Source organism: Ceratosolen solmsi, unplaced genomic scaffold (assembly GCF_000503995.2).
Source record: "Ceratosolen solmsi marchali unplaced genomic scaffold, CerSol_1.0 scaffold28, whole genome shotgun sequence".
Taxonomy (NCBI): domain Eukaryota; kingdom Metazoa; phylum Arthropoda; class Insecta; order Hymenoptera; family Agaonidae; genus Ceratosolen; species Ceratosolen solmsi.
In genome coordinates this window covers 553,830-580,764 of record NW_011948429.1, presented here as the reverse complement: position 1 = coordinate 580,764, position 26,935 = coordinate 553,830, and the positions used below count along the sequence as shown (strand labels likewise).

The following is a 26,935-nucleotide window of genomic DNA, read 5'->3' as shown; positions in this document are numbered from 1 at the left end:
AAAGTATCGTGTGATTCTTACGTGGGATTTGTTATTTCTCAATGTGATAATATTGGTGAAGACGGGAATACAAATGGAATTTCGTAGTTTACAACAATCAATAGGACGGTTGTATTTTATTTTCCATTCACTTTGTCTACTTTCTTTTTCTTTTCCCTCTTGATTTGCTCCCTTTCGGCCTTTCTTATTTTCGCACCCTCGTGAATCAAAGTAAGCCTCTAATTCGTCGATATCAGAGCGTTCCCCTTTTGAGGTTTCTATTATGGAAGCGCAATGCACGATCCCTTTATTAGAACAAATTTCAGCCGCTTGCCCCCATGGTAATTTTCACAAATAAAACACGACGAATGCACGAACCGAGCCTTTATGTGGATATATATATATATATATATATATATATATATTATATGTTTTTTCCTCCTTTCTATAATAGAACAAATATCACAATTATCATCCTTTCTCCATCGTTTTAATCTAATAAAATTATCATGAGTGTGTGATTTTTTAAACACTTATAATCACACTGTAATTAAAAGATTGTCAATGGGATAATTAGGCAATTCGGCTTAATAATTATGGTTGCCAGGATAGAGAGTGGACGTACGTCGATAACAATGATATGCTGATTTTCACATTAAATTGAACTAAAAATAAAAACAACAACAACAACAAAAATTACATATCGGCGACAGAAATTGATTTTTCCACAAAATTGAACATTAAAATCGTAACTAACAAATACACATTGTAAGATAATTTTGATAAATTTGAAAAAAGAAGTAGTTCTATATATTGTTAGAGTGTAAAAAAAATCCTTAGCATTACGACATACATAGTCTCGCTCAGACCAACAGAGGATAAGAGAAAGATATATAGAAGAGAAGGAGAGAACGCAGACTTTCCTCCCTTTGGCGGCATACATCAAACGCGAAATTTCTCTTTCCTTGACGTGGACTGGATATCTCTCTCTCTTTTTCTCTCTCGGGGAGTGTCACGAGCAGCCACCCTTGAAAGAAAGGATGTTCTCGCACCGCGAGGGCTCCTCTCTCACTCACTCTCTCACTCGCTCACTCGCTCACTCTCTCTCTCTCTCTCTCTCTCTCACTCTCTCTCAATCTCTCTCAATCTCTCTCTCCCTCTCTCAAAAAAGACACAGAGAAGCTCATATCGGTATAATTTTAGCGTGCGATAATCGATCGGCGATTTCCACCCTGGATGATACGCACCCATGTGTATGTGCCTATGCAATGAAGACGAGACTATTTCGTGTGTATGTGCCTATGCAATGAAGACGAGACTATTTCATGTCCCATGGTGTACGGCACATTTGATATATAAATCGAACGGAGGGGGAGAAGTGACGTTGCACTTTTCTTTATAAAACTTTAGGACTTTTATCATCTTTTATCTAACTACGTGGCCTGTGATTTTGGCGAGAGGCGCGGGTGGTAATGATCCAATGACTTTTACAAGTCGAGCTCAAGTAAGTATGCACAAAGACGGCAGTGCTGCGTGAAAACTTTCGGCAAAATAAAAGTAGCCTAGATATTTATTGTTGGTGGCGTGAATTCCGATTACGATGGCATTTAATTACCACGGCCAAAGCCGTCCATTGTAAGCGGGGCATTAAATAGTCTCGGAATGAGATATGCTACAAGGCGCGAGGAAAATTTTCCATTATTTTTTAGCCCGGAGGCTTCGCGATAGGGCAGGGTCGACGAGAAGAGGGTGCCGAATATTGGACTACGGAGGCCCGAAAATCCGAGTACGCTCGTGCGCGGAGGAGCCGGCTTGTTAAGCGTCCGGGGCGCGAGTCGTAACTCCCGTAGAAGCCTCGCACGTCTGAGTGAAAACGCCGGGGTACGGGATCGACGACAGCGAAGCCCAGAATTCGAAGGAGTCGAAGCAAGAGCAGAGCGAGTCCGAGAGTATTCGTGGCACGTCGAGCCCCGGGGGCGGCGCGTCCGCACGCGTCCCCCGCACGCACAATCAAATATGGAAACGGTCGCGACCGCTCAAGCGCACCCGGGCCCTCGGGGCCGGATTACATTCGCAGGCACAAGCGGCGCCGGCGTTTATAGGATAAGCCCACAGAGCAAACACTCTCTCGCCCGGCTTACCAATCCTTCGCTCGTCCTCCACTGCCTTTTTATTCTTTTTTGCCCCGGGATACTCCGCTCCTTTTTCCGTTTGCCTGCGCTTTGTTGCTAAAGAAGTTTCTATCCTTCCCAGCCACCCCCGTTCATCCCATTTCTGCGCTCACACGCATTTGCATGTGGGTCGGTGTCGGATAACTTTCCTTCGAGTATTCTCCCAAGAATATCTCCTAATGCTCGATACTTTCCCAACGAAATCGCATTCTTTCTCTCGAATGTGCGAGCATCATTTTCAGAGGATTCAGCGTCAATATTTTATCACGACAAGCTCTTGTGATTTTTTATAAAATTTTTCCCTTTCTTCGTCATCGAATCCCCGTTTAAAAGGATTGTTGTCACACACACGCGCGCACATATATGTGTGCGCGTGTGGGTGCACCTATATTGTATATGAGGAAAAGTCGAGATGGCGCTTGTCAAATGCGCATTAAAGGATTAGCATTGGTGTTAAACATACACGGAGCGTAACTAGTACATCATACACAAGTACAAACATGTCGTCTGACGTTGAAAGGAGGAAGGAAGAAGGAAGCCGTCTCGCTTGGTAAATTGACGGAGCGCTTTGTGGTGGGCGAGGGAGCGGTGGCAGTGGCGAACACGGTAGAGTGGCGGTGCGCTCCCCTTCTCCTCCTCAAATTTAACGAAGAAGGAAGCGCATCCTTCGGGCCCGCAACATCCCCTCTGGCATCCTGTTCCTCGCCATCGCTCTCTCTCTCTCTCTCTCTCTCTCTCTCTCTCTCTCTATCTATCTATCTATCTATCTCTCTATATCTCGCTATATATCTCTATATCTCTCTATATATCTCTATCTCTCTCTATCTCTCTTAACCCGCCGACTCCCAAGGCCCGAGGCCGCGAAGCTAAGCGAAAGCAGATTACACCGCAATCATCGCGCGACTCGCAGCTCTCCTTCATCCTCGACATGTCGCCCTGAGCGCCAGCCTCGCCTCGACCCTCGGCAACCGAGGGAGGATAAACGCGCCCGGTTATTTCTTCTTTCCCTTCACCAACGAGGCAATGATTGTCGAGTATCGCCTCGACGAGGCTTGCCTACCATCCTACATCCACTTCCACTAATTCAATACCTCCATAAACTATTTCCTAATATCCCGGGGTGCAGCTCTGTTTATTCATTCGGCTTCGTTGCAGATTATTTTTCGAACACGCGATGAAAAGCATATTAGGCCTGACAACGAGACTAGTGCCACGTCGCCGGTGTACCCGAGCCACGAATCCAGGTGTTTCTCGATAATACCGATCCGTAATTGTTAAAAATTGGCTTTCAATTCGGCCTCGTTTCAAAAACATTAATCCATTGGTTATGTCCGCATTGGCGCACATTGAGCGTGCGATTATTCTCCTTCATCATTGCGGCATTCGGTTTCTTCGCGATTTTCAAATTTTTCCTCGCGGTAATCGCTCATCCCGCTCGCCCGCAAATCCAATGAAACGTTATTGAAGACGAGCTCGTTCGCCGACACGGCTAATTACTTAAAAATTCTTTGGAAATCGAAAACATTCTCCGGTCCACGCACCGTTTCGCAAATATTGATAATGTGCTATGTACGCCAGCGTTTGTGTAAACTACCATACGTAAAAACATCGACGGAAATGCTAGACACTCGACCAATCGGCGCACCGTATGGAGCCGTTCGCAGATACACGAAATAGCGAACCTCCTGGAAAAACCGCCGGGAAAAGCCGAGCCCGATTCTCGTCTTGCGATCGATCAAAAGATGCATACTCGAGAGAGAGAGAGAGCAAAGCGTGTCGAGAACGGAGAATAAAGAGCGAAAAATAGAGGCAAGAAAACAAAAAGAATGCCGGATAAAGGCCCTACCCGTCGATCTGCATAAAGGCGCATCGCAGTCTCGAAAAAGGGAGGTGGAGGACGCAAGATAAAAAGAGCGGGACGCGGATCTGGCAAGAGATAGAGAATGGCTAGGGAGCGGAGAGATCGGCAAGAGTCGCGATAACGCGACAATGACTCCTCCGACGGGAGCGGAGTACGAGCTGCGCGAAGTATTGTCGGCTGCTCGGCGGCTGAGCGTCTGCCGCTGGGCGAAAACCGCTGGCCTCGGAGGGCCGGGCCGATGACGCGCAAAAACGGCCTGAAAGCGAGGACTGACTGCACGCGGGGGGGGGGAAAAAAAAAAAAAAAAAAAAAAACACGGAGTAAGAGCGAGAGTCGCGTCGAAGAAAGGAACTGCGAGGGTCGCTTGGTCCATTGTTTTTTCTCCCATTCTTCCGACTACGTTCTACCTCCGGGAGCTCGATGCGCGCCTTCCTTCCTACGATTTCAATAACGCTGTCGACGCTCGCGCGCCTATCTACGCGCCTACGCACCCACTGTTTCTCGATAAAGAGGAAAAAAGGGTTGGGGTCGGGGGCCTCGACGGCGGAGGTGGCGGCGGCGGCGGTATACGAGATAAGGGGAGGACGGGATGCTCCCTGAAATCGGCGGAGGAGAGCTTGAGCCGGACCGGCGAAATTTTATTCCACTACGGAGGGAGAAAAATTTCCTTCTTTCATCAAAATCACGTGCGCGAATACTTTGCCGTGGAAAGTTTTCCCGAAAGTCGAGATCCCTCACGGATACACCCTGGGAATTTCTTTCACCTTCCTTGCCCGCCCCCTTATTATTGCCAAAGATTAAACGAGGAGTTCTGGAATTTTTTAATACGATCCTTATTTTTCTATATACGCGCCACACCTTCCACGGACTTTTCTCGAATTTTCATTCGTAGCTGAGAGTTGGGCTCCGCTGCCAAGAGCATCGGCTTCATACTCGATCGAGCCAATATTAATATTAACTTGCATAAGCTTTATATGAACGGGTAATAGGCCATGTGGATATTATCAGCTGGAAACAGTTACCATTGGTTATATGTAATGGAATGGCATTTGACGTGTAATTGTAACGTGAAATTGAAGCCAATAATGATCTGGGAAATGCGAAATACCGCCACGACGTTTCGGATGCTGCAGAGAATGACTCGTTACACGTGCCCAAAGTGCACGAGTCGCGGGAGAGAAAGCACGGATCCGGCCTGGGAATAAAAGCCCGCCAATCGATTCATCACGCGAAGAATCGTCGATTATTCGGCAACGAGACAGAATATGCGAAATATTTATAAGGCTCGTAGCTCACGCCCATAGGCTGTCTCTCGGGATACATCGTCGCGAAGCTCGAGTTTCGCGCGCCAACGTAGATGAGACTCCGCAAAGTGCCGTCTATCACCTCGGAGGCCATTATTGTCTCTCCATTCTCTAAACCAACCAACCGACCTCCCCCCTCCCTCACCCTACCCCCTTCACTTCACGCCCTTCCTCCCACCTACCCATCAAGCCGGTTACCCAGCCGGGGGAGGGACGGTTTCGTCAGCGGCCTACGCCTACCACCGCCTTCGCGACTGTCCCTAGAAAAGCCCGCCGAGATAATGCCGAGATTCCTTCGACCCCGCCCGCGTGCACCCCCGACCCCTTGCAATCGCCCTGCTTTGTCATGCTTTCTCGTGCTTTGTCGTGCTTTGTCGTGCTTTGTCGTGCTTTGTCGTGCTTTGTCGTGCTTTGTCGTGCTTTGTCGTGCTTTGTCGTGCTTTGTCGTGCTTTGTCGTGCTTTGTCGTGCTTTGTCGTGCTTTGTCGTGCTTTGTCGTGCTTTGTCGTGCTTTGTCGTGCTTTGTCGTGCTTTGTCGTGCTTTGTCGTGCTTTGTCGTGCTTTGTCGTGCTTTGTCGTGCTTTGTCGTGCTTTGTCGTGCTTTGTCGTGCTTTGTCGTGCTTTGTCGTGCTTTGTCGTGCTTTGTCGTGCTTTGTCGTGCTTTGTCGTGCTTTGTCGTGCTTTGTCGTGCTTTGTCGTGCTTTGTCGTGCTTTGTCGTGCTTTGTCGTGCTTTGTCGTGCTTTGTCGTGCTTTGTCGTGCTTTGTCGTGCTTTGTCGTGCTTTGTCGTGCTTTGTCGTGCTTTGTCGTGCTTTGTCGTGCTTTGTCGTGCTTTGTCGTGCTTTGTCGTGCTTTGTCGTGCTTTGTCGTGCTTTGTCGTGCTTTGTCGTGCTTTGTCGTGCTTTGTCGTGCTTTGTCGTGCTTTGTCGTGCTTTGTCGTGCTTTGTCGTGCTTTGTCGTGCTTTGTCGTGCTTTGTCGTGCTTTGTCGTGCTTTGTCGTGCTTTGTCGTGCTTTGTCGTGCTTTGTCGTGCTTTGTCGTGCTTTGTCGTGCTTTGTCGTGCTTTGTCGTGCTTTGTCGTGCTTTGTCGTGCTTTGTCGTGCTTTGTCGTGCTTTGTCGTGCTTTGTCGTGCTTTGTCGTGCTTTGTCGTGCTTTGTCGTGCTTTGTCGTGCTTTGTCGTGCTTTGGCGTGCTTTGGCGTGCTTCGACGTGCTTTGTCGTGCTTCGACGTGCTTTGTCGTGTTCTGTCGTCCGAGCTGCTCGTGGCACTTCGTTCGGCGAAGGAGCGACGATGGGCAGACGTCGAGAACGCGTAGACGAGCAAACTCGGCTAATTTCGAGCAGAAAAAGGAAAATGCAAGTGTAGTGTCAATTGACATTCTCCTTACTGTACCAAATAAAACACTTTCCTCTTGGCTCTTTATCGCCTGTCTGCATATTTATATGTTTTTTCTCTTTCTTTTTTTAAACTTCAAACCAAAAACTATCTTCCTTGTTGTATACTCGCAAATATCTCCTTATATTGTTAAATTCTCCTCCAAAGAGAGGGTAAACATTAGTGATTAGTATCCGAATTTCGATGGGAAAACGCCTTTTTTATTAGGTGACTTTGAATAAGGCAACGTATTAATTTTTGTATAACGTCATACGTTTTACAATAATTTATACTGTTTTCATTGTTTTTTTTTTCTTTTAACTGAACGACATGCTGCGTTTTAAAGTTTTAGGTTGCAAAAATAAAGAATATAAAAGCTTAAAGGGAATATTTTGCTGGAACTTAAAACTTCTTGAAATCTTTGAATATAAAGTTGTCGACTGTCAATTTTAAAAAGATCTTTCATATGGAAAATTCATTTATACAAAATTTGCTTGCACATCTATCTATAAAGATTTTTGGCATTTTATAACTTTATCATGACGTACATGCGTAATCATTAAGATAATTATCATCTGGTTGTTAAATCCGAATTTTATTTACTCATCGTAATACGCAAGTTTCCGGCATCGCAAGATTATTAATAAATGCTAGATAAACAATATGTTTTAGCATAAATGTGATGAGAGTCGGGCAAGAAACTTAATACGATAAAATAAAGGTAGGACGGCTTATTAATTATGCGAGCAAACCAAGTGTAAACGTGCGAAAAGGATAGAGCTTTGCCTCGATAAATTCCCCGAGCATGACAAATAAAAACGAGCGCATGTATCACCTTAGGCTGGTAAGTTTTGTAGTCGCTAACAACGCGAAACCAATCGGAAATTTTTATTTCTTAGTCGCACATACCGTCTGCTCGCAACACCCAATTATGTCACAGCGTCATTGGGTCGGACTGCGGTGTCTGCATAAAAACCACGGCGAGGCTTTTGTCACGTCTGCACCACATCCCGACCCCATTACACGCGTTACGACGTATATGAAACATCATGGCCGGCAATCGGAGATAATTAATAGCTGATAAGGATGTTACGCTTGCTTTGAGCACAAGAAAAGATGTCGACCACCCCATACGCGGGAACGAGGCGCGCACGCCCCATACGCTCCATTTCCCTTTCCCCTCGTCAGTCCGTTCTACGATACCACGGACCGATATCGAGGCGCGAATACCCACTCACACGCTTGCACATGCTTTTTTCTACATTCGCGTACGTAAGCACTTCTGTGCGTGAATAACATACGTATAAATATGTGCACAGTTTGTGCGAGTGTCGTGTGAGTGTACGTGTAAATATATATATATATATATATATATATGCATTGGATTCGCAGGTCAGTGAGTTGTCGCGTCGCGTCCCATCAGCGGCTCTCCACTTTATCGGCCTCGTCAATCTATCCTCATCAGCTTCGAAAGCTGACCTCCTGCTTGCTCTCGGGTTACTCGCTCGCACACCGACACGCGCTCCTGCCTTATTTTCTAACCCTCCGATGCAGGTTCTTTTTCGAGCTTTCGCTCTTTCCCCACACGACCACCAACTATCATATGAACAAGAGAGACGGAGAGACAGAGAGACAGAGAGACAGAGAGACAGAGAGAGAGACAAGCACAAAAGGGGTGGGGTGCGGAAAGGCTAGATAACATCGCCACATTGTACGCAAACTTTGGTTTTAGATATATTATACAAGGAAGACGTTCGATTGTATCGCGCGAGTTCGCTCGATGTGCACACACATGTGTTGGCGCGCGCGCACGCGCTAGGTCTAACGTTTGCCAGGCCTTTTTCTCCAAACTGATCGACCGTGCACTCGTGCACGCTTATTTAGCCTATTATTATATTGTACCCCAGGCACATTGTCTTGGGTGCCCCGTTATATATACGCTTATCTCGGTTAGATTGTCACCGTCTCCTTCGTCGTTCCAATTCACATAAAAGCCTCGGCTCACATTTTGCGTGAAAAATACTCCTGGCCAATTATATAAATACCGAAAGTTCAATTTCAACGGACTAACGTGCTAAATAAAAGGCATTTATCGCCGGGCAAGAGGCTTACGCGTACGCGGGCCAATCGATAAGTCCTCGGCCAATTAGAAAATCCAGTGTATCGGCCTGCGTAAGCTACACTGATTAAACACACAAACAATGGCCCATTGCGTGGTCAATTAGCTTTCGTATAAAGTCGTGGATCAGCGGACTGTGGTGGCCCGATAATCGGAATCCCCGTACTTTTGGCTTGTCGTCGCGCTCGGCTGCGTTCGCCACCGATACGAGCGAAAAGTCGAAAATGCTGAAAGTCGAGGGCGAAGGACAAGCCAAACGCTCTCACGCAGCCGATAAAGAACGCAATTGGCTAGTAGCTAGTAGCGCAGGCGGATACCGAGGATGTTGGATTATGATGAGGAGAACGAGGAGGAGGAGGAGGAGGAGGTGGAGGAGAAGGAGGAGGAGGAGAAGGAGGAGGAGGAGGAGGGACCGGAGAAAAACGCCCGATTCGAGTGGGCGAACGCATCGATATGCGTTCCAGGCGAAGAGGTGGGGGGTGGGCGCGCGAATTATGGCCGACATGTCATGTACAAGCGGTCACGGCTAGACCACGAATCCGATTCCCGTCAACGGCGTGGGGGTGCGTAATCGTTTGTTGTTGCTTTAAACGGATGCTTTAAGAGTTTCCGAGTGACGGGAATTTGAGCGTAACTGGTGGCCACGGAGCCCCGTCGAGCCGCCTCTCTTCTCATCCTCAACACCCGACACTCGCCCCTCACCGCCCTCTCCCGCCGCCACTCATCCCTCCGTCCCTCCTTTCATCCCGAGGCACTCGCGGATGCGGACAAGCGCGCGAGCGTTTATCAGTCGCGCGGCCGATTCGCCCGCTCAATCGGCTTTGAGTCCGCCTACGCGCTTTGTGCATAACTCCGCAGCCATCATTTTACCTCGGATTACTTCTTCTCGGCTGTGCTCTTTGTTCGCTTGTTAGTTGCATGATTTTTTTCGCGGCTCCGAGGCCTTTTTTTTATGTTTTTTTTTTTTTTGGTTTTTTGTTTTTTTGTTTCATTTCGTTATTTCCCCGCTTTCGTGCGATTGATCCACAGATTTCGCCTGTACTCTTTGTTTGTTATTTTCCATTTGCGGGGATCTTTTGCCAGTCGCTGATGTATGAAAAGTGATTCGGAAAAAGGATACGCCGCTGTTAATGAAATATCTTTTTTTTTTCCTCCTGTTTGTCCCCCCTGCCGGACTGCCGAACTAGCCGATGTCATCGCCGGGGACAGGGTGAGTCTGCGATCCTCATAACGTCGCTCGAATCGTATTTCTGCGATCCTGCCACGGCAAAGACTCCGCTATTTCGTCCATATTAAGAGATATCGCGAGGTCCTCGCTGCGTTGCCTCCACTCCGACATGGATAAGAGGAGTGGTGTGGCCGTAGGTTTAGGGATCCGTTGGAAATGGCCGATCGATTGAAAGGAACTAGCCCCGATGGTATTATTTTTCCTCCGAATTCGCGTTTACGTAGTGTAGGGCTTGTGGTTGCGCAGGCGCGTCAGCGGCAATCCGTTTTCTCGACTTACCGTTTGCGGTTGACGTTGCGCTGACGGGTACTCGAGCGGCTTGAAAGTAGCGAGCGCTCGGGTACTTTTAAGATCGAATTACACGCGGCCACGACAAAAGTCATGCATGCATAATTGTGAATTCGTCGAATTCTCCCCCATCGATTATTCTTTTATGGGCACGACAGGCGCCGTGGAAACCTGCCGTCGGCGAACTGTCGCCTGACCTAATAAACAGCAATACCATTTGATTACTGTCAACGGTTAAGATTCTTTTTTCTTCTTTTTCTTTTTTCATTCTTCTTCTTTCTTTCACTTATTCATTTATTTTTGCTGATACTTATATTTCTTGTGCCTTTTTTCTTGTTGACGTAGAATACGCGCGTACGCAACTTTGTAATTTATGACTCGTGCGTACGGAAAATAACGTGTAAAAAGATATACTTAATCTACTGTGAAAAGTAATTGCGGAGGACAGACTTTCCACTATACGCAACGAATGATAAATGCAAATGTTAAATGTTCAGATTCACGATTTTTGGAAGTGAAAAATGTCTACGCAATTGCTATATATTTGACAATTACAAGTATTACAAAGACATAATTTTTTCTCAATATTACAGAGACTTCGGCTACTAACGTACTCGAATTGCCAACAATTGAAGTTAATAATAATATTAATATGTAAAAATTATATATAAAAATATAATAATATAAAAATATATAATAATATTGCCCTTTACGAGCCCTCTACGTTGTAATATTAATAAGGTAGCGCAGAATTATTACTTGAGCGGTTAAATGTTAAAATATACGAATTTCAATCGAGTCTGAGCTTTAATAATGTTCAAATGCATCTTAATTGCCGATCGAAGGTAGGTTGCGCGTTAATTTGAGAACGTCAATAAAGTACATCCGATTATTCTCGGTGTATTTTGGATCGATACAAAAGCCTTGCCTCTTTGTTTTTCATTGTTTCGTCGGCTTCTCTCCCGTACAACAGATGCGGAAACGTAGTAGCGGTTCACGTGCGAGTGAAATCGTCGAAGGGGAGCTGAGGAGAAAAATGACTTCCTTCGACGTTAGTTCGTGCTTTTTCCGTTCCCTTAACCGAGCGTCGCGTGTCCCGGCTACAAGTACATGGATCTACGAGAGTATGCGCGCAAAGCCCTTGAACAGGTGCCGCTTAACGAGCAGTGAAATCAGAGTTCGATGTGGGGAGGCGAGAGTTCGCTTCGATTATCCACCGTATCTTCATCGTCAAACGGGTTTTTCAACGCCCCCATGCATATATCTGCTTTTTATTGCACGCTTGATTTTAGATATTTTATAAAAGGAAAGGTCTTTGAGTCGTTATTACCTATCGTCTTTTAAGGATTAAGGACGGGAGGCCGTAGACGATCGACTTTAAAATTTCTCAACTTTCGAGCTATCTGCGATTTAAGCCAGCTCGCTCGTTAAGCATCTATATTTTACTTACATATTACGAGAATTTAATTTGATTTATGTAAAACATTTTATTTTTCACTCTCATAATTTGCATTCGTGTTTTTCGACATTATAAGAATTCTCGCCTACAGGCATTTCCACGCTTTATAAATTTATCATTTAATAACAATTCAAGATTATCGAAATACTCAAATCCGTGGATGAAATATTTATTAATTATGTATCTCTCTCCCTCTCTATATATGTATAATTTTTATTTTTTATCGCACCCAGTGTTTGATCATTTATTCTACAATATATATTTATCTAGAAATTGCTGAATACGTACACACAGATACACACACGCGCGCGCGCGCGCACACACACACATACACACACAAAATCTATATACCCTTACTATTAGCCTCAATATTAAACTGCCGGAATATTTATCAGGTTACATAAATTTTGCCGTACCTATATTTTTACAATAAGATAAGAAGAGGAAGCAACGGAAGTGGCGTCCCAAAAATAATATTTCAGTGCTGCGATTTTTCATTGGCTCGCCACCGCGTATGCAGCACAGAATCCTTATACAACAAAAATACAAGCGCAATTTGCTTTAATAATACCAGCTCGGTTAATGCAGTGTCGGACTCGGAGAGCCAAAAGCTTACGCTGCCAAAAAGCATATAAGAATTACAAGGCACCCGTGACACTCAAGCAGAAGAGGAAACAGCCCCGAGAGAACGAGAAAGCCGCGTCGAGGGTCGAGCAGCGTCATCCGCACAACGTCCCGCAATAATAGCGAAATCTCGGCCTCGTCGTGCGATTCCCACCTATAATACCTGGGGCGCGACGCCGGCCTCCCGCTATTTTCTTAATCTCGAGAGCCCGAGCCTGGGTTTGCGCCCTCCTGAAACAAATGAAACCGAGTGCAAACAACGGGGGAGCAGCCCATGGCTCCAGGGTCCACATGTTGTTAGTCTCCGTGAACGTCTTTCCGTTCGCGATTTGTGAAGCCATTTGCAATTGCGCGTACTACCGGTGTCCGAGTGAACGCTTCTCATTCGAATTTCAAACTAGGAAATGAAAGTGATCGGGTTATACGAATGAGCCACTAGTTCGAGAAATCCGTAATACTCCCGTAGATGGATAATAAAATTTTATGCTTCATACTATTAGAATTTATATTATCACAGGATATGTGTATACGCATCTATATATACGTAACAATTATTATAAATATTATAGTAATGATAATCGCCTAACATTCGTCATTTATAATGCTTGCTGTTTGCGATTTATACACAATAATATTCCGGCGTTAACACGGAATTCTAAATGTACCGCGCGAGCCTACTTTGTCACATCGTTTAATTAATGAAAATATCAATTATTACAATAAAGTTGGGTATAATGATAAAATTTGCCCACGGTTCTACGACCAATTGACATCGAAATCCATTCTCATTCAACAACTTCCCTTTATTCTTGATAAAGTTTCGCGGCCACTCGCGTCATGTGGCATTTCACGCTGTGATTCCCAAGGGAACAATCGCGGGCGAAAAAATCCTTACCGCTGCGGTATTCTGCTCGAGATGCTTGTGCAGACTTTAGTTTTGTATTACAAATAATGAAACAATGCTGGCTGGATGGAATAATCGCCCGTTGCACCATTTTTTTCAACGTGCACATGCGATGCACAGGTGCTACTAAAATGCTGCTAGAGTGAAAGGCGTATCGTTATTGTCGAGATTTTCGCGAGTGCGATACTGACCAATTCACCCAAATTAAAAAGCACTTCACATTATAGTAATAATAAGTTTGCGCTTTTTCTTTTTCTTTCGTTTTTTTTTTTTTTTTTTTTTTTTCAGTGAAAATACAACGTTCTGGCATACGTACTTGATTCGATGAAATTTCCAATTGACGGATACCTAAAAGTCTTTATCATTTACGAATTCTAAAGATTAATTTGCAATATTACGAAATTGCAGATAATTATTGAGTCAAAACGGCTTTTAATTCAGAAAAAAATCTTAATTATTTAATTATAAATTCCACTTTATGAGAGGCCAATAAATTCGTATTTATTGATTTATACCGTCACTGTCCTCGTGCTAAAATATATAAAAGTCAAATTATTATTGGCAAAAATTGCAGTAAAATAGAAAATAATCGTTGATTTGCTATTCGTGAAAATATTACAAAGTCTTAATAGAATAATAGAATTGTCGATGATATATTACGTTAGGTCGTCTTTATCTTGTAATATTTCAACATTTTTTTTCTCCCTTACGTAATTTTACGTAAAGTTCTCAAGACTCTGAAATATAAAGTATTTTCAAATTTATGGGGCAAACATTCTCAATACATATACATATTTATAATGAAAAATAGTCATAAAATTATAATATTAATCATTAATTATTTGACGGAAATTTCTGCAGATTAATTTATCAGCTTATATATCTTATATATCTTTATTAGCAGCCAATGGAACTAGAAGTAAATTACTTATTCACGATTATTATTTACAGTTGAAATAACAATGAGCAGCTAAAGTTATGAATATTAATTATGTAATTTGAAAACATACCGAGATATTTATCCTTTAATATTATTTAAATATAAATGCGATGAGCGATTACGGTATAATATAATGAAACTATCTAAGAGATAGATATATTCGAGATAAATATAAGAATAAATAAATAAGTGAAAAATTAAGGAATAAAAAAAAAAATAAATGAAAAAAATTATGAAATTCAATAGAACGATGTACAGGAAGTAAACTTCCAAGAGCATTAATAATTTATAATCATTCGTAAAAGTGAACGATAGATATTGCTATCGTTATTTGGAATATCCGGCCTTCTCACATTTCAACACGCAGAACATCCGTTTCTATGGAATATGTGCATCGCTTTCTATTTTATGTCTCAAATACTTAGCGCACCTTACATAACATTCCCATTCGTGTATGATATTTGTTTAATAAGTCATTGTGCGTGGCCAAGTTGTCAGTTTTCAGTAGATAATCTTGAAGAATGCATGCGCTACCAAGAATAATTATTATTCCATAATAATAACTGACGTATATTCAATTTCACAAACATGTGGAAAATAAAAGAAGGAATTTCTGATTTCAATCAGCACTTAGCTATGCTTAACAAAGTACAGAATTAATCCGTCGAAGAGAAAGTCTAGAAATTCACACGGGTTTCAATTACCACTTTTCAGATGGACAAACAAAAGGAAGTGCTAGTAACGCTTCTTGCAAAATTACATTAAAAGCTTGTTCGGGGCTTAAGAGAACTATTAGCTAAACACATTTATCCCATTTGTTTCACAGTTCCATGCAAATTTCATGAAGAATTTAATCTTTAGCTGTCAACGACTAATACGGCATTTATTCAATAGGGACCATTAAAAGGAGCAAAATTTTAAATTAACATTAGCCTCAAAGTACAATAAATGCACAAGCAGGGACTTTCCACCTCCTCCGTTTCGTAAAAATATCATCTCATCCAAAACGACAGAATAATAGACGAGACGCGATAAGTACGCGTCGAATATAAACAAAACATCATTTTAATTTCTTTCGTTTAAATTGTAATAATTATAAAAAATAAGAAAATAGTCTAAATAGCCTCCATGTAACTATTATATACCCTCAATAAAACGAATAAACAACTATTTTCTTCGAATTATCAAACAACTTCAAGGGAAAATAGGCCGCCAATTTATCCACATTCTCCACCCTCCACCCCCACACCCTCCCGCCTCCCCCACCATCACCCCGTTATATTACAAATATATCGCGAGACGAGCGAAAAATCCATCTCCGTGCTGCTAAAATAAGAATAGACGGGCAACGACCACGTGAGCCACGCTGCGCCTTGTTTTCGGAAACGAAACTTTCGCCCCCGCGTTTTCAATTCAGCGGCTTCACAGTCCTCGTACCATCCCTCGCGATCTTCCGCGGCTACGGCTGCAGTCCTCCCTATTGGCCGGCAGCCGGTGCCGCTCGGCCCCTCTGCGAAAATTCTCCCCCTCGGTAACCTCCCCCTCCCGCACCACCTCAATCCACCCCGTCTTCATCATCGAGCTCACCTCGCCCCTGCCGACCGGCTCACCGCCGCACCCCGACCAGACGGCGAACCTTCTACACCCGGGATATTAATTTTTCCGGAAGTTGCATTCCCTTCGCTGTACACGCGACTTGGAGCCACATTTTTTCCCTTCGACTTTGTCCTTCGGTCTCTGCGCCGTAGCGTCGACGATGCTTCTTTTTACCTCAACCGCTGCGACTTCCTTTCCCATTTGACGTGGCTCGCTCTCCTTGTCTCTCTCTCTCTCTCTCTCTCTCTCTCTCTCTCTCTCTCTCTCACACACACACACACAGAGAGAGAGAGAGAGAGAGAGAGAAAGATACATACACACAACGAACATCTATAGACCAGCCTGCATGGTTTTTTTATACGCGAAGCCATAAAACACAAGTGGACGAGGTCCTTATTAACAAAGTCGTTGTTCGATTACTGCAGCCGCGCGCGTCGTTTGTCTCTTGATCGTCACTTTATCCCCTACTTTCCTTTGAGCACTATCTCCTTCAAAGTTAATTCGTAAACGCTGCCAAAGTAGCAAAAATGTTGAATCGATGTTGCCACGGGGAAGGGGAAAATTCGCAAACATTATTTGTTACTTCGGCTCTTGAATTTTAAGTAAAAACGATACGCTCTTGTACGTGCAATTCCTACAAAGCCAAACAACGAATAACAATTTTAAAAGAAAATTCTTTTTCATTAAAGCGATTAATTTTCACGCCCATCCGTCGAGTCCACCGCGGTTGGCTACTCTTTACTCAACAGCGGCTTAATTCCTACTGCTAATGAAATATTAATTAAACTCGTTAGGATCATTATGGACAGTTTTAATGCCAAGGTCAATCGCTAACGTTTACCGAAACTTCATGCATTCATTGGCTATGTAAAATGTTATATATTCCAGCTGAAAATTCGTGTCCATCCAATTATAAGGTAAATTGATCGGTACGCCTCGTCCTGTAAACATAATGGATAAATAATCTTGAGACCCTTAACACACGTCTTACATTATCAACAATAATCAGGAGTTTGCATAACGAGCGCTCGGCACTCTTGCCAATCCATTCGATCGAATGATTAATCCGAGGCGCGACGCGTCGAATGCGCAAAACCCGCCATGTGCGTCGTGGCGAAGTGATGAGGGGACGGGGAAAGAAGGGGATGGACGCGGCTGCTCGGCAAGGCCCAGTCTCGACTAAAAAAAAATGGCGATGAAGGATATGGGGAGGGGGGAGAGGGAGCGGACGCATGCGCGTGAATCGGGGAGAGAGAAAAAGGTCAAAGGGCCGAGTCGTCAAGTCGTAGCAGGAAAGTTTGAGCGGAAGTTGCCGGGGCGGTGGTCGGGCGAAAGTTCGTAAGCGGGAAGCTCTTCTGCGGCGACGGCGGCGGCGGCGGTGGCAGTGGCAGCCGACCAAAGCGGAAACGCGTTATATGGATCGAATGGTCGTCGCGGTGCCGATTTAATTGCTTCACGCGCAGGTGTACGTATACCCCGGCAGATTTAATTATGCCGCTCGATTGGCCCGCGCCCCGCGTCCACTCGACGCCCTTGCGCCTCCGTGGCTATATTGACAGCTTTGATGTTACCAGCGACGGCGGTACACTCCGCCTAACGGTCAGTAGATAAAAAAACACAGAGAGAGAGAGAGAGAGAGAGCGATACTGATTTTACGAGGCTCGCACAGACAATCGGTATGGGCAAGAGGTAGAGGATCGTCGTCCTCGGGCATTAAACAGTACTTCGCAGACCTTGCTTCACATTTATTGGGACAGAACATGGTTCGAATGAAAAATTGTCAATCGATAAGGATGAAATGCACCAGCGAATAGCGCATTATGCGTCTAGAATTGCACGTAGATGTGTGAAAAAAACTGTGAAGATATCCCTCGGGGAGCGCCATCTTTATTTAAACGTAGTCGGCCAGACTTCCGTAATCATTGGACGAGCATAATGCGCGCGAAGTACGCCACATAGCAGCGCACCGGGACACTCCGAGGAATTTCGTCCAAGTCGGAGTTACAGGGCGCCGGTAGCGCAAAACTGCTGCCGAAGATCGCTGAATTCGCGGAGAGGAATCGCAAAAATCCTCGATCTGACCCAGGCGACACCCAGCTGAAACGCGTATAATTATATTGTCGCGATGCTGCGTAACCTTAGGAGGAGTGACGGTGGGCGCTGGCGCGACGATCGAAGACCGAAGCGAGAGGAATATCGTCGGGCCGTCGACTCCCGGATCAGTCGCCGAGATTGTCGCCATGGAAATGAGGAAGCCGGCATAGCCGTAGCATCTCGTGTGCCTCGCACTACAGAGGACCTCGGCTCTTCTCGGCACCCCACACCACCCCAGCACTCGCCCCACCCCACCCCGCCGCAATTCCTCGAGCCTCGGCGTCGGCGCCATTCCGTTTTCTCGCTGCGGTTCGACTTGGTAGCGGAGCCCGAGCTCCGAGGCTCTCGCGCTTCTTCGAAAGAGGACGAGCGCCAAGTTGCGAGGCGAGGAGAACCGCGGCGGTCCTCTCGCCACGACGTGATATTAAATTTCTGGAATTTTGCGGCGAACCGGGTCGCTAGGGACAGTGTTTCGTGCTCGCGGGCTTTCGTCCCCGGCCACGGAAAATGTTATTTATTACCGCGGAAGAGCCATTTCTTTGGGATGTGCCTTGGGGTGCTTTCTTTGGAGAGAGCTAATACAGTTAAACAAACGACCCTTGCCATTCCCTTTCATTATTACTTATTGCAATTAAGGAGTCGGTTATTTAACATTGCATTTCTATGTGCTTACGTTTTATTACATTAGGCGTGCGCTATCTTGTTTAACAATTTCAAATATAAATTTGCCTGTTGTTGGAGCTTGTTGTATGTGCGTTATTTTATGCAAATACAAACGTAAGCTCGCTTTCCCTCCATGGCGTTAAGAAGCGAACGGAAAAGTTCCGAAAGTGTTTAAGGCGCATTGTCTTAACAAATTTTCAGATGCTTGTCGACTGACTTTTTAGTAAATAATCGTCTATTTGTTTACATTTTATTTTTGTCTTAATTTTTTCGTTCAAATTATCTAAAAGCAACGACTCTCGATCTTCTTTAGATGCGGATTAGTGATAGTTAGAGTCCAAGCTAAAAATAAATGCACGAATAAAGAAGGAAATTAATCGAAGCTGTTGATAAATATTATAGTGTTGGATTGAGTGAGAAAGTAAATATGGCAAGGTAGAGACAAAGACATTGATTAATTTGTTCAGAATCATTTCTTTTTTTTTTTTTTTTTTATTATACACCTAAGTTAACATTCATATACAGCATTTACAAGAAGAAAAGTAAAGGAGAGCGAATATTGCGATACATCGTGTACTTATTTTTCATTCTTTATCCAGTTTAATCTACCTTCTCTCCTCTTCACTTCTCTTATACCCCTCCCCGCCCCTCCTCCTCCTCCTCCTCCTCCTCCTCCTCCTCCTCCTCCTCCTCCTCCTCCTCCTCCTCCTCCTCCTCCTCCTCCTCCTCCTCCTCCTCCTCCTCCTCCTCCTCCTCCTCCTCCTCCTCCTCCTCCTCCTCCTCCTCCTCCTCCTCCTCCTCCTCCTCCTCCTCCTCCTCCTCCTCCTCCTCCTCCTCCTCCTCCTCCTCCTCCTCCTCCTCCTCCTCCTCCTCCTCCTCCTCCTCCTCCTCCTCCTCCTCCTCCTCCTCCTCCTCCTCCTCCTCCTCCTCCTCCTCCTCCTCCTCCTCCTCCTCCTCCTCCTCCTCCTCCTCCTCCTCCTCCTCCTCCTCCTCCTCCTCCTCCTCCTCCTCCTCCTCCTCCTCCTCCTCCTCCTCCTCCTCCTCCTCCTCCTCCTCCTCCTCCTCCTCCTCCTCCTCCTCCTCCTCCTCCTCCTCCTCCTCCTCCTCCTCCTCCTCCTCCTCCTCCTCCTCCTCCTCCTCCTCCTCCTCCTCCTCCTCCTCCTCCTCCTCCTCCTCCTCCTCCTCCTCCTCCTCCTCCTCCTCCTCCTCCTCCTCCTCCTCCTCCTCCTCCTCCTCCTCCTCCTCCTCCTCCTCCTCCTCCTCCTCCTCCTCCTCCTCCTCCTCCTCCTCCTCCTCCTCCTCCTCCTCCTCCTCCTCCTCCTCCTCCTCCTCCTCCTCCTCCTCCTCCTCCTCCTCCTCCTCCTCCTCCTCCTCCTCCTCCTCCTCCTCCTCCTCCTCCTCCTCCTCCTCCTCCTCCTCCTCCTCCTCCTCCTCCTCCTCCTCCTCCTCCTCCTCCTCCTCCTCCTCCTCCTCCTCCTCCTCCTCCTCCTCCTCCTCCTCCTCCTCCTCCTCCTCCTCCTCCTCCTCCTCCTCCTCCTCCTCCTCCTCCTCCTCCTCCTCCTCCTCCTCCTCCTCCTCCTCCTCCTCCTCCTCCTCCTCCTCCTCCTCCTCCTCCTCCTCCTCCTCCTCCTCCTCCTCCTCCTCCTCCTCCTCCTCCTCCTCCTCCTCCTCCTCCTCCTCCTCCTCCTCCTCCTCCTCCTCCTCCTCCTCCTCCTCCTCCTCCTCCTCCTCCTCCTCCTCCTCCTCCTCCTCCTCCTCCTCCTCCTCCTCCTCCTCCTCCTCCTCCTCCTCCTCCTCCTCCTCCTCCTCCTCCTCCTCCTCCTCCTCCACCCCCACGCCCCTCCCCCGGTCCCTTACGCCAATCCACCAATTTGCCACACCGTTTGGTCAATTTCCCCTCCCTTCATTATCACGCTCCCTCACGCTTTCTCTCTGCCTAATTCCCAGCACACACGCGTGCACCCCTCCCCTTCGCCCCGGTTCTTTATTTTTCTATCCGTCTGTCTGTCTTTCTGTCTGCCTTTTACACGCGTGCGAACACACACACATTCTTCTCTCTCTCTCTCTCTCTCTCTCTCTCTCTCACACACACACACACACACACACACACACACATACACACTCTCCCTGTCTCTTCTCTTCTCTCAACGTCCCACGCTGTCCCATGTAATAATACTTTGCGGGCTGAGACGGCGGTGATCGGCAAAGCCCCGGACAGCAACACACGTTGCCTCGACACTCAAGGGAAGGCGAGTATGTATCTTTCCTCGAAGTTGGTCGGCACCTGGTAGTCGCTAGTGTAGGTCGCGTAGCCGGCGTTCGTGGGGGACGTCGGGCGGGCCTGATTATCGTGCTGGTACTGTAGCTGCGCCAGCGGTTTGATGTCGACTTTAGGGGCAACGAGCTTCTGGGGCTTGGCATCGACGGCCGTGACGCTGAGTCCGGATACGGGCACCGATTGTAGACTACCGGGCGTCACCTCGAGTTTCTGCAGTGGTGCGTAAGCGTAGATGGGTCCGCGAAGCGGCTCCACGTTCTCCGCCCGGATCTTGGCGAAGTAGCGCATGGCTTCGAGGTCCTGGCGGCTCACGTAGCGAACGCGCTGGAGTCGTCCGTCCGGAAGCGCCACGAAGTACTGGCCGCGCTCCTGAGGCTGCTGGGCCCAACGGGCCTGGCCGTTGGCCTCGATGTCATCGAACTCGTTCCCGGAGTCGAGCGACTCCGGCTAATAATACCAGGAATTAACGAACCGTGTGGCTGCGAGTTAGTTGGTAACGTGGGTGCGGACAGGATTTGAATGAGAAAGGACGAGATAATACGTACCTCGGAGTCGGGAAGTCCAACGACGGTAGTGGCTTCGTCGAACTCGGTCGAGTCGGGGAATTCCGTGGTGGAGTACTCCGGGGCGCCGTACTGGGCCTGAGGTGCGTTGTAGTGTTCCTGAGGCCTCGGGGCACGTGCCTGCGTCTGCCTCTCGAATCCGTTCAAACGCTGACTCGCGAAGCTCTGGGCCTGCTGTCTCTGGGGCAGCAACGAGCTCTTCGCCTGAGGCGGTACATACTGATTGCCGCTGGCCTCGGGTTCGCCTCGTGGCAGGCCGTAAGCGGTGCTCGTCTGGTGCTGGCGCTGCTGGGGCTGGGGCAGATTGAAAGCCGGGCCGTCGGGCTTCCAGCCACTGGCTGGATAGGGCGCCGGTGCCGCGGTCGACGTCTGCTGCTCCTGCCGGGCGAAGAAATAACGCTGTCCCTGGGAGCGCTGCTGGGCCTGAAGGGGCGGCTCGGCCATTACCACGGCGGCAAGGAGAAACAGACTCGCGAATACCTGCACTCGACGAAATAGAGACTTAGCTAACCGATGCCTACTGCGTTTCATGAAGATTCGGATGGCAAACGAGGAGGCGGCGGCGAACTTTTAGGAAATCGATGTTCGACACTTTGAATTTCGAATTAGTTGATTTGTCGCGCAAAGGGCTGTATAATGAATGTCGTGGAGCCTCGGTTGGCCCTCTTAATTTCATAAATGGCTGTATTGTCGCGTTAGACTAATAGAGATGAAAGTAAAGAATAGCGTTCGGGACAGAACAGAGGACAGGCGTCAACACGAAAAAGAAAGTACAACAACCGAAGAGGGAAAGTGAAATGTCGATGTGGCGAATGTGGAAACGGTGCGTATTGTAGGTTGGCCGATGTAAGCGCGTCGACTGGTTGTAGATCGGGTAATTATGTCGCGGGACATAGTAGATCTTCCAGACTTATGATCGATGATCCCGAGTATGTAAGAGGATGCGAGCTAACGGGGGAAAAGCTAAGGGAGGCAAGAAAGTGTATGAGGAGGTTAAGACGAGGGAGCACTACTGTACCTTCATTATTGTTGGGTTTGGTGAGTGAGTACACTGTTGTCGAGGCGACTGATTGCCGAAGTGCGCCGTCGTCGGATTATATATACTCGTCGACGGGTGTTCATGTGTTGCATGCTTAATGCATGGCGGTGGGCTCTATGCGGCGTTGACATTGGCCTCGTAAAACGAAAGAGAGAGAGAGAGAGAGAGAGAGAGAGAGAGAGAAAAATCGGCGCGTTAGCTCATCGCCAAAATCTCACCTTCGCTTATAGCCGTGGGGTCGCCATTGGCGGCGCGGCCTTCCCTCCGCACTGGATAATTGAATATTTCGGTGCGCCGCTCACGTGTAAAGCGCCGCCGAGTCTCCTTCATTCATCGGAGTCGACGACGACGATCGGCGATTTTCTTTACCTACGAGCGACTTAAAATTCCGCGTACGCTTGCCGATGCCACCTCGTCCACCAGTATCCTTGTACATTGATGAAAATCAACAATTGCATTGCACGGCTTCTCGTGCATCAGATTTTCAATAGTGCGATTAATTTAGTCATTTTTGCTACGTGCGTGAGTGGAACGAAGGCGAAAAATGAGCAGCCTTGCTGGATAGATTGCTGGAATTATTCAGAGGATTTGTGACATGACATCACTGACATTAGATAGACTTCTTCGAGGCGTTTATTATGCCTGGTGTTATAAAATTAGGCATCGTTGTCAGAGAAATACTAATGGCGACCGCATTTCAAGAAAGTTAAAAATCATTTTTTGGCAAATTGCTATACCGTGGAGTAAATGTCAGCGAGAGAATTTTGCCGATTCGTTTTATTATTTGGAGAATTACGGTGTTACGGTGCTTTTAAATCGGGCCGAAAGACGATTGGAACATTCAATTTCATATGGCCGTCGAAATTACTCTGCGCGATATTTTTGATAATTTCAAGGGAAAAAGAAGGTGCGATTTAACTCGATATCCCATTAAAAACGTTATTACAAATTGATGTTGTTTATCGATGACGATAATCATGATAAACAAGAAAAAACAATAAATGGAATAATGTAAATTTACACGATTCGTAATGACTGTAAGATGAGTATTTGTGAAATTTGAAAATTATAAATGATCGCGTAATCCGAAGGATATGCATTGCATTATAAGAGATATTCAAACGGTTCTGCATGTGACCGATAAGTTGACAAAAAAAACAAAAACAAAAAAAATATTCACAAAATACTTTCACTAATCAATACATTTTCATGCCTCGTCATCCGTGTTATACGAAACGATGACACAATAACGAAGCATTTTTTTATATCATCGATTATCAACGCATAATCATCGTTAGCAATAAATGCTCTTAAAAGATGGCTGAAATCAAAATACACGTGCCAACGACATAAAACAGCAATATAATCAGATCAAGGTAGATATAATAATATTATACCGTTTGCATCCTTCGTATGACTATAGATTCTATTGCAGTTTCATTCTCTCACTCTCTCACTCTATTTATTGGCATTGTTATTCACGACGGCTTTTCAGCCTTTCGTGTACCCTATTACGTATATGCAATTTTGGTTCCGATCGAGAACATATAATAAGCCAGTCATAATCTACACGGAGAGTCTAAGTGAGAGATTTCATTCGTATCGCGTGCTTACCGTATAATGCACTATACCTTGTTTGATAAAAACAACAAATAAAGGGGGAAAAAAAATGAAGAAGAAAATAGCTTTCGCATGATTTAGAATTTAAATTTTCTACAACTCATTAAAGCTGTAATACAGTTTGTTTAAGATGGAACGATAGAAGAATTTTTTTTTTAAACTCTAATATCCAATCCTGCGAAATAAATGTCATTCTATTTTTAAAAGCGTGAAGGAACGCTATTAGCCAATGGTTAGCAACAAACATTTGTTCCAATTGCACACGCCCCTACCCACATAAATTTTTATAATAATAAAAAAGTAAAATTATGAATTATTTACTTTAAACTCTCTCACTCTCTCTCACTCTCTCTCTCTCTCACTCACTCACTCACTCACTCACTCTCTCTCTCTCTCTCTCTCTCTCTCTCTCACTCTCTCTATAATGCTTTGGTTTGTCTCGCTCGCTTGTTTAATTCTTGGCTCGACATTCTAGACTCGATTAGACATCGCAATCACCTCTTTTAAAAATTGCTTTATCGTGAATTTTTAAGATTGGGAAGTAATCGTACAAAGTGCTTTAAATATAAAACATTTTAACTTATATAAATTGAACTCCTAAGATTTCAGATTTTAAAGTACATTTTCTGGTGACATTTATACTATTATCACGTGTAACAAAAAATACATAAAAACGTATAATTTAATTAATACTTTAAAAACTTAGGAAATTTGAAAGAATGTAATATCAAAGTAATCATAAATTTAGATATTATGCATACAGTTGAAATTTTTGCAGTAATTAAAGTTCACTCAATTTTTTAATAATGTTTATTAATTAATAAATGAACTTAGCTTACTTAGCAGTAAAGCCTCGTGGAAGGTTTCATGTCACCTTTCATTAGACGAAAAACATTATATATATTACAAAGAGAGACGGTATACATATAATAGAATTCATTTGCCCGATAAAATAGCAATTACGAATACAATATAATGCACATTTTAATTACAAACGATGTATAAATAAAGATCGATGTCTAATTTGCAATTCATTTTCTAATTAGGCTTAAAATTTTACAGTGATTATAATAACATTATAATGCACAATAAATTTGCACATATGCTGTGATATATGCTTTTCGCCATCTTAATCTCAAACTAACGAATATTGGCTAATTCATCAATTAATTACGAAATACGAAAAATATATTCCATAATGTACGACAGCGGAGCTCTCCATTTACGGAATGTGACCTACGGCATCTAATTAATTAATGTTTTTTTTATACAAAGCTCGGTCGGCATGTGTCGGTGAGGCGAAACAAATGCGATCAAGGACAACTTTGAGGTGATGATCATCATAGAATTTATGATGAAACTCATTGGTCTCTAAATGCGAGCGCAAACGACGCATAACCTTCGCAAAAGCGTAATAAAGGAACGAGAGAAGATTCGCTAAACAAATCCTCTATCTCTTCTTTCGACCGTTCGATTAATTTTTTCCATAATGGCAAACGATTGCGTGAATCGTGAGTTTAGGAACTAATATTAGAAAATATTAGATTATAACGACTAATATTAGATTTATTCAAATGATACTTTAGTGAATATTTCTCCTCGGATTGTAGGAAATGTATCATCGGAAAAAGAAGGCTACAATTCACAGTTTATAGGATAAAAATTGAGATACCTGCTTAGGTTACATTTTATATAATTTTATATAATGGCTACTGTAGTTATAGAAAAATCGCATTATTCTTTAAATATATCGATATTTTATTCGACTAATTAAAAATCTAAATTTCATTTCAATCTTTATTTCAATTTATAACTCAATATCATTGCAAAATTACTTTAATATTTCATTTTAATTCGTTAGTAGGCTAATTATTAATCATTAAAAACAATTATAAATATAATGTAATGACTTAATATAATAATGTAACAATAATCTATCTAATATCATTACACAATAATTCTAGACAATACAAATATTTCAAATAAACAACTCGAGTATTTTTTATTATGCAATATTCCATTAATAATATTTAATTAATGCACGAGTACTGAAATCATTGAAATAATTTAATAATTCATTAAAAATGACATCCTTTGCTAAATATTAATGTTACAAGTTCTACCTAAGAATGTCAGTTATGAATTATATGTAAAAGGATTCGTTTAAATTAATTTGCATTATACGAATAATATAATATTCACTCGTAATATCGGTTAGAAATTAAAATGGACTCTTCGTATTCATTGCATTTAATATTATAGATCTATTTAATTGAACTGTAATGACGCGAATGTTTAACTATATTTGAAAAAGTTTATATATTTTAAATGAAAGAAATTTCTGTACGAGGAATAAGAGTACTTTGCTGTATGTCATTTTTCTCCTTTACGTTGCATATTTTGCGTAAAGTGCTTACTTATATCATAAGAAATAACGAAGAGTATGAATTGTAACGCATAAAATAAATCATTTTAACGTCGATTACTAATCAAGCAGTAATTTTTTTTTTTTTTTTTTTTTTTTTTTTTTTTTAATAAAAGTTTACCTAATACTTTAAAACTTTTTAAAACGATCGCATTACCAACAGCTTAAAGTAAATATTAATTTAAACGAAATAACTTACATATGTTGTTAATTACACACATAATCTTATTTTTACATGAAAAATTACTTCAAATATTTATATTATTAATGAGTATAGACAGTTTATGAAACATAAATATATATAATATATATAATAATATAAATAAGAATAATTACATTTAAGACATAAAGATATAATGCACGACTGCGAATGCGTTGTATTGAGAGGATGAGAAAGTGAGAAAGAGT

General features: G+C 44.2%; 3 protein-coding genes across 3 annotated transcripts in view; 1 reads left to right on the top strand and 2 right to left on the bottom strand.

The window, feature by feature from the left end:
- Positions 1-5,659: 5,659 nt before the first annotated feature.
- Positions 5,660-6,691, bottom strand: LOC105363846 (nuclear speckle splicing regulatory protein 1-like). The gene has a single exon (XM_011501645.1). It carries the CDS (start codon positions 6,689-6,691, stop codon positions 5,660-5,662), a length of 1,032 nt encoding a protein of 343 aa, XP_011499947.1.
- A 14,041-nt stretch (positions 6,692-20,732) lies between these two features.
- Positions 20,733-21,919, bottom strand: LOC105363733 (uncharacterized). Its single transcript, XM_011501494.1, has 2 exons — positions 21,426-21,919; positions 20,733-21,327 (listed from the first exon to the last, which is right to left on the bottom strand). The coding sequence occupies exons 1-2, from the start codon at positions 21,885-21,887 to the stop codon at positions 20,842-20,844; spliced, it is 948 nt and encodes a 315-aa protein (XP_011499796.1). The 5' UTR covers positions 21,888-21,919; the 3' UTR covers positions 20,733-20,841.
- A 465-nt stretch (positions 21,920-22,384) lies between these two features.
- The window catches only part of LOC105363845 (paired box protein Pax-6-like), a 30,987-nt gene continuing 26,436 nt past the window's right edge, over positions 22,385-26,935 (top strand). The window contains exon 1 of the mRNA XM_011501643.1: positions 22,385-22,481. Within this exon, the coding sequence (XP_011499945.1) occupies positions 22,385-22,481 (97 nt within the window). The remainder of the gene's footprint in view (positions 22,482-26,935) is intronic.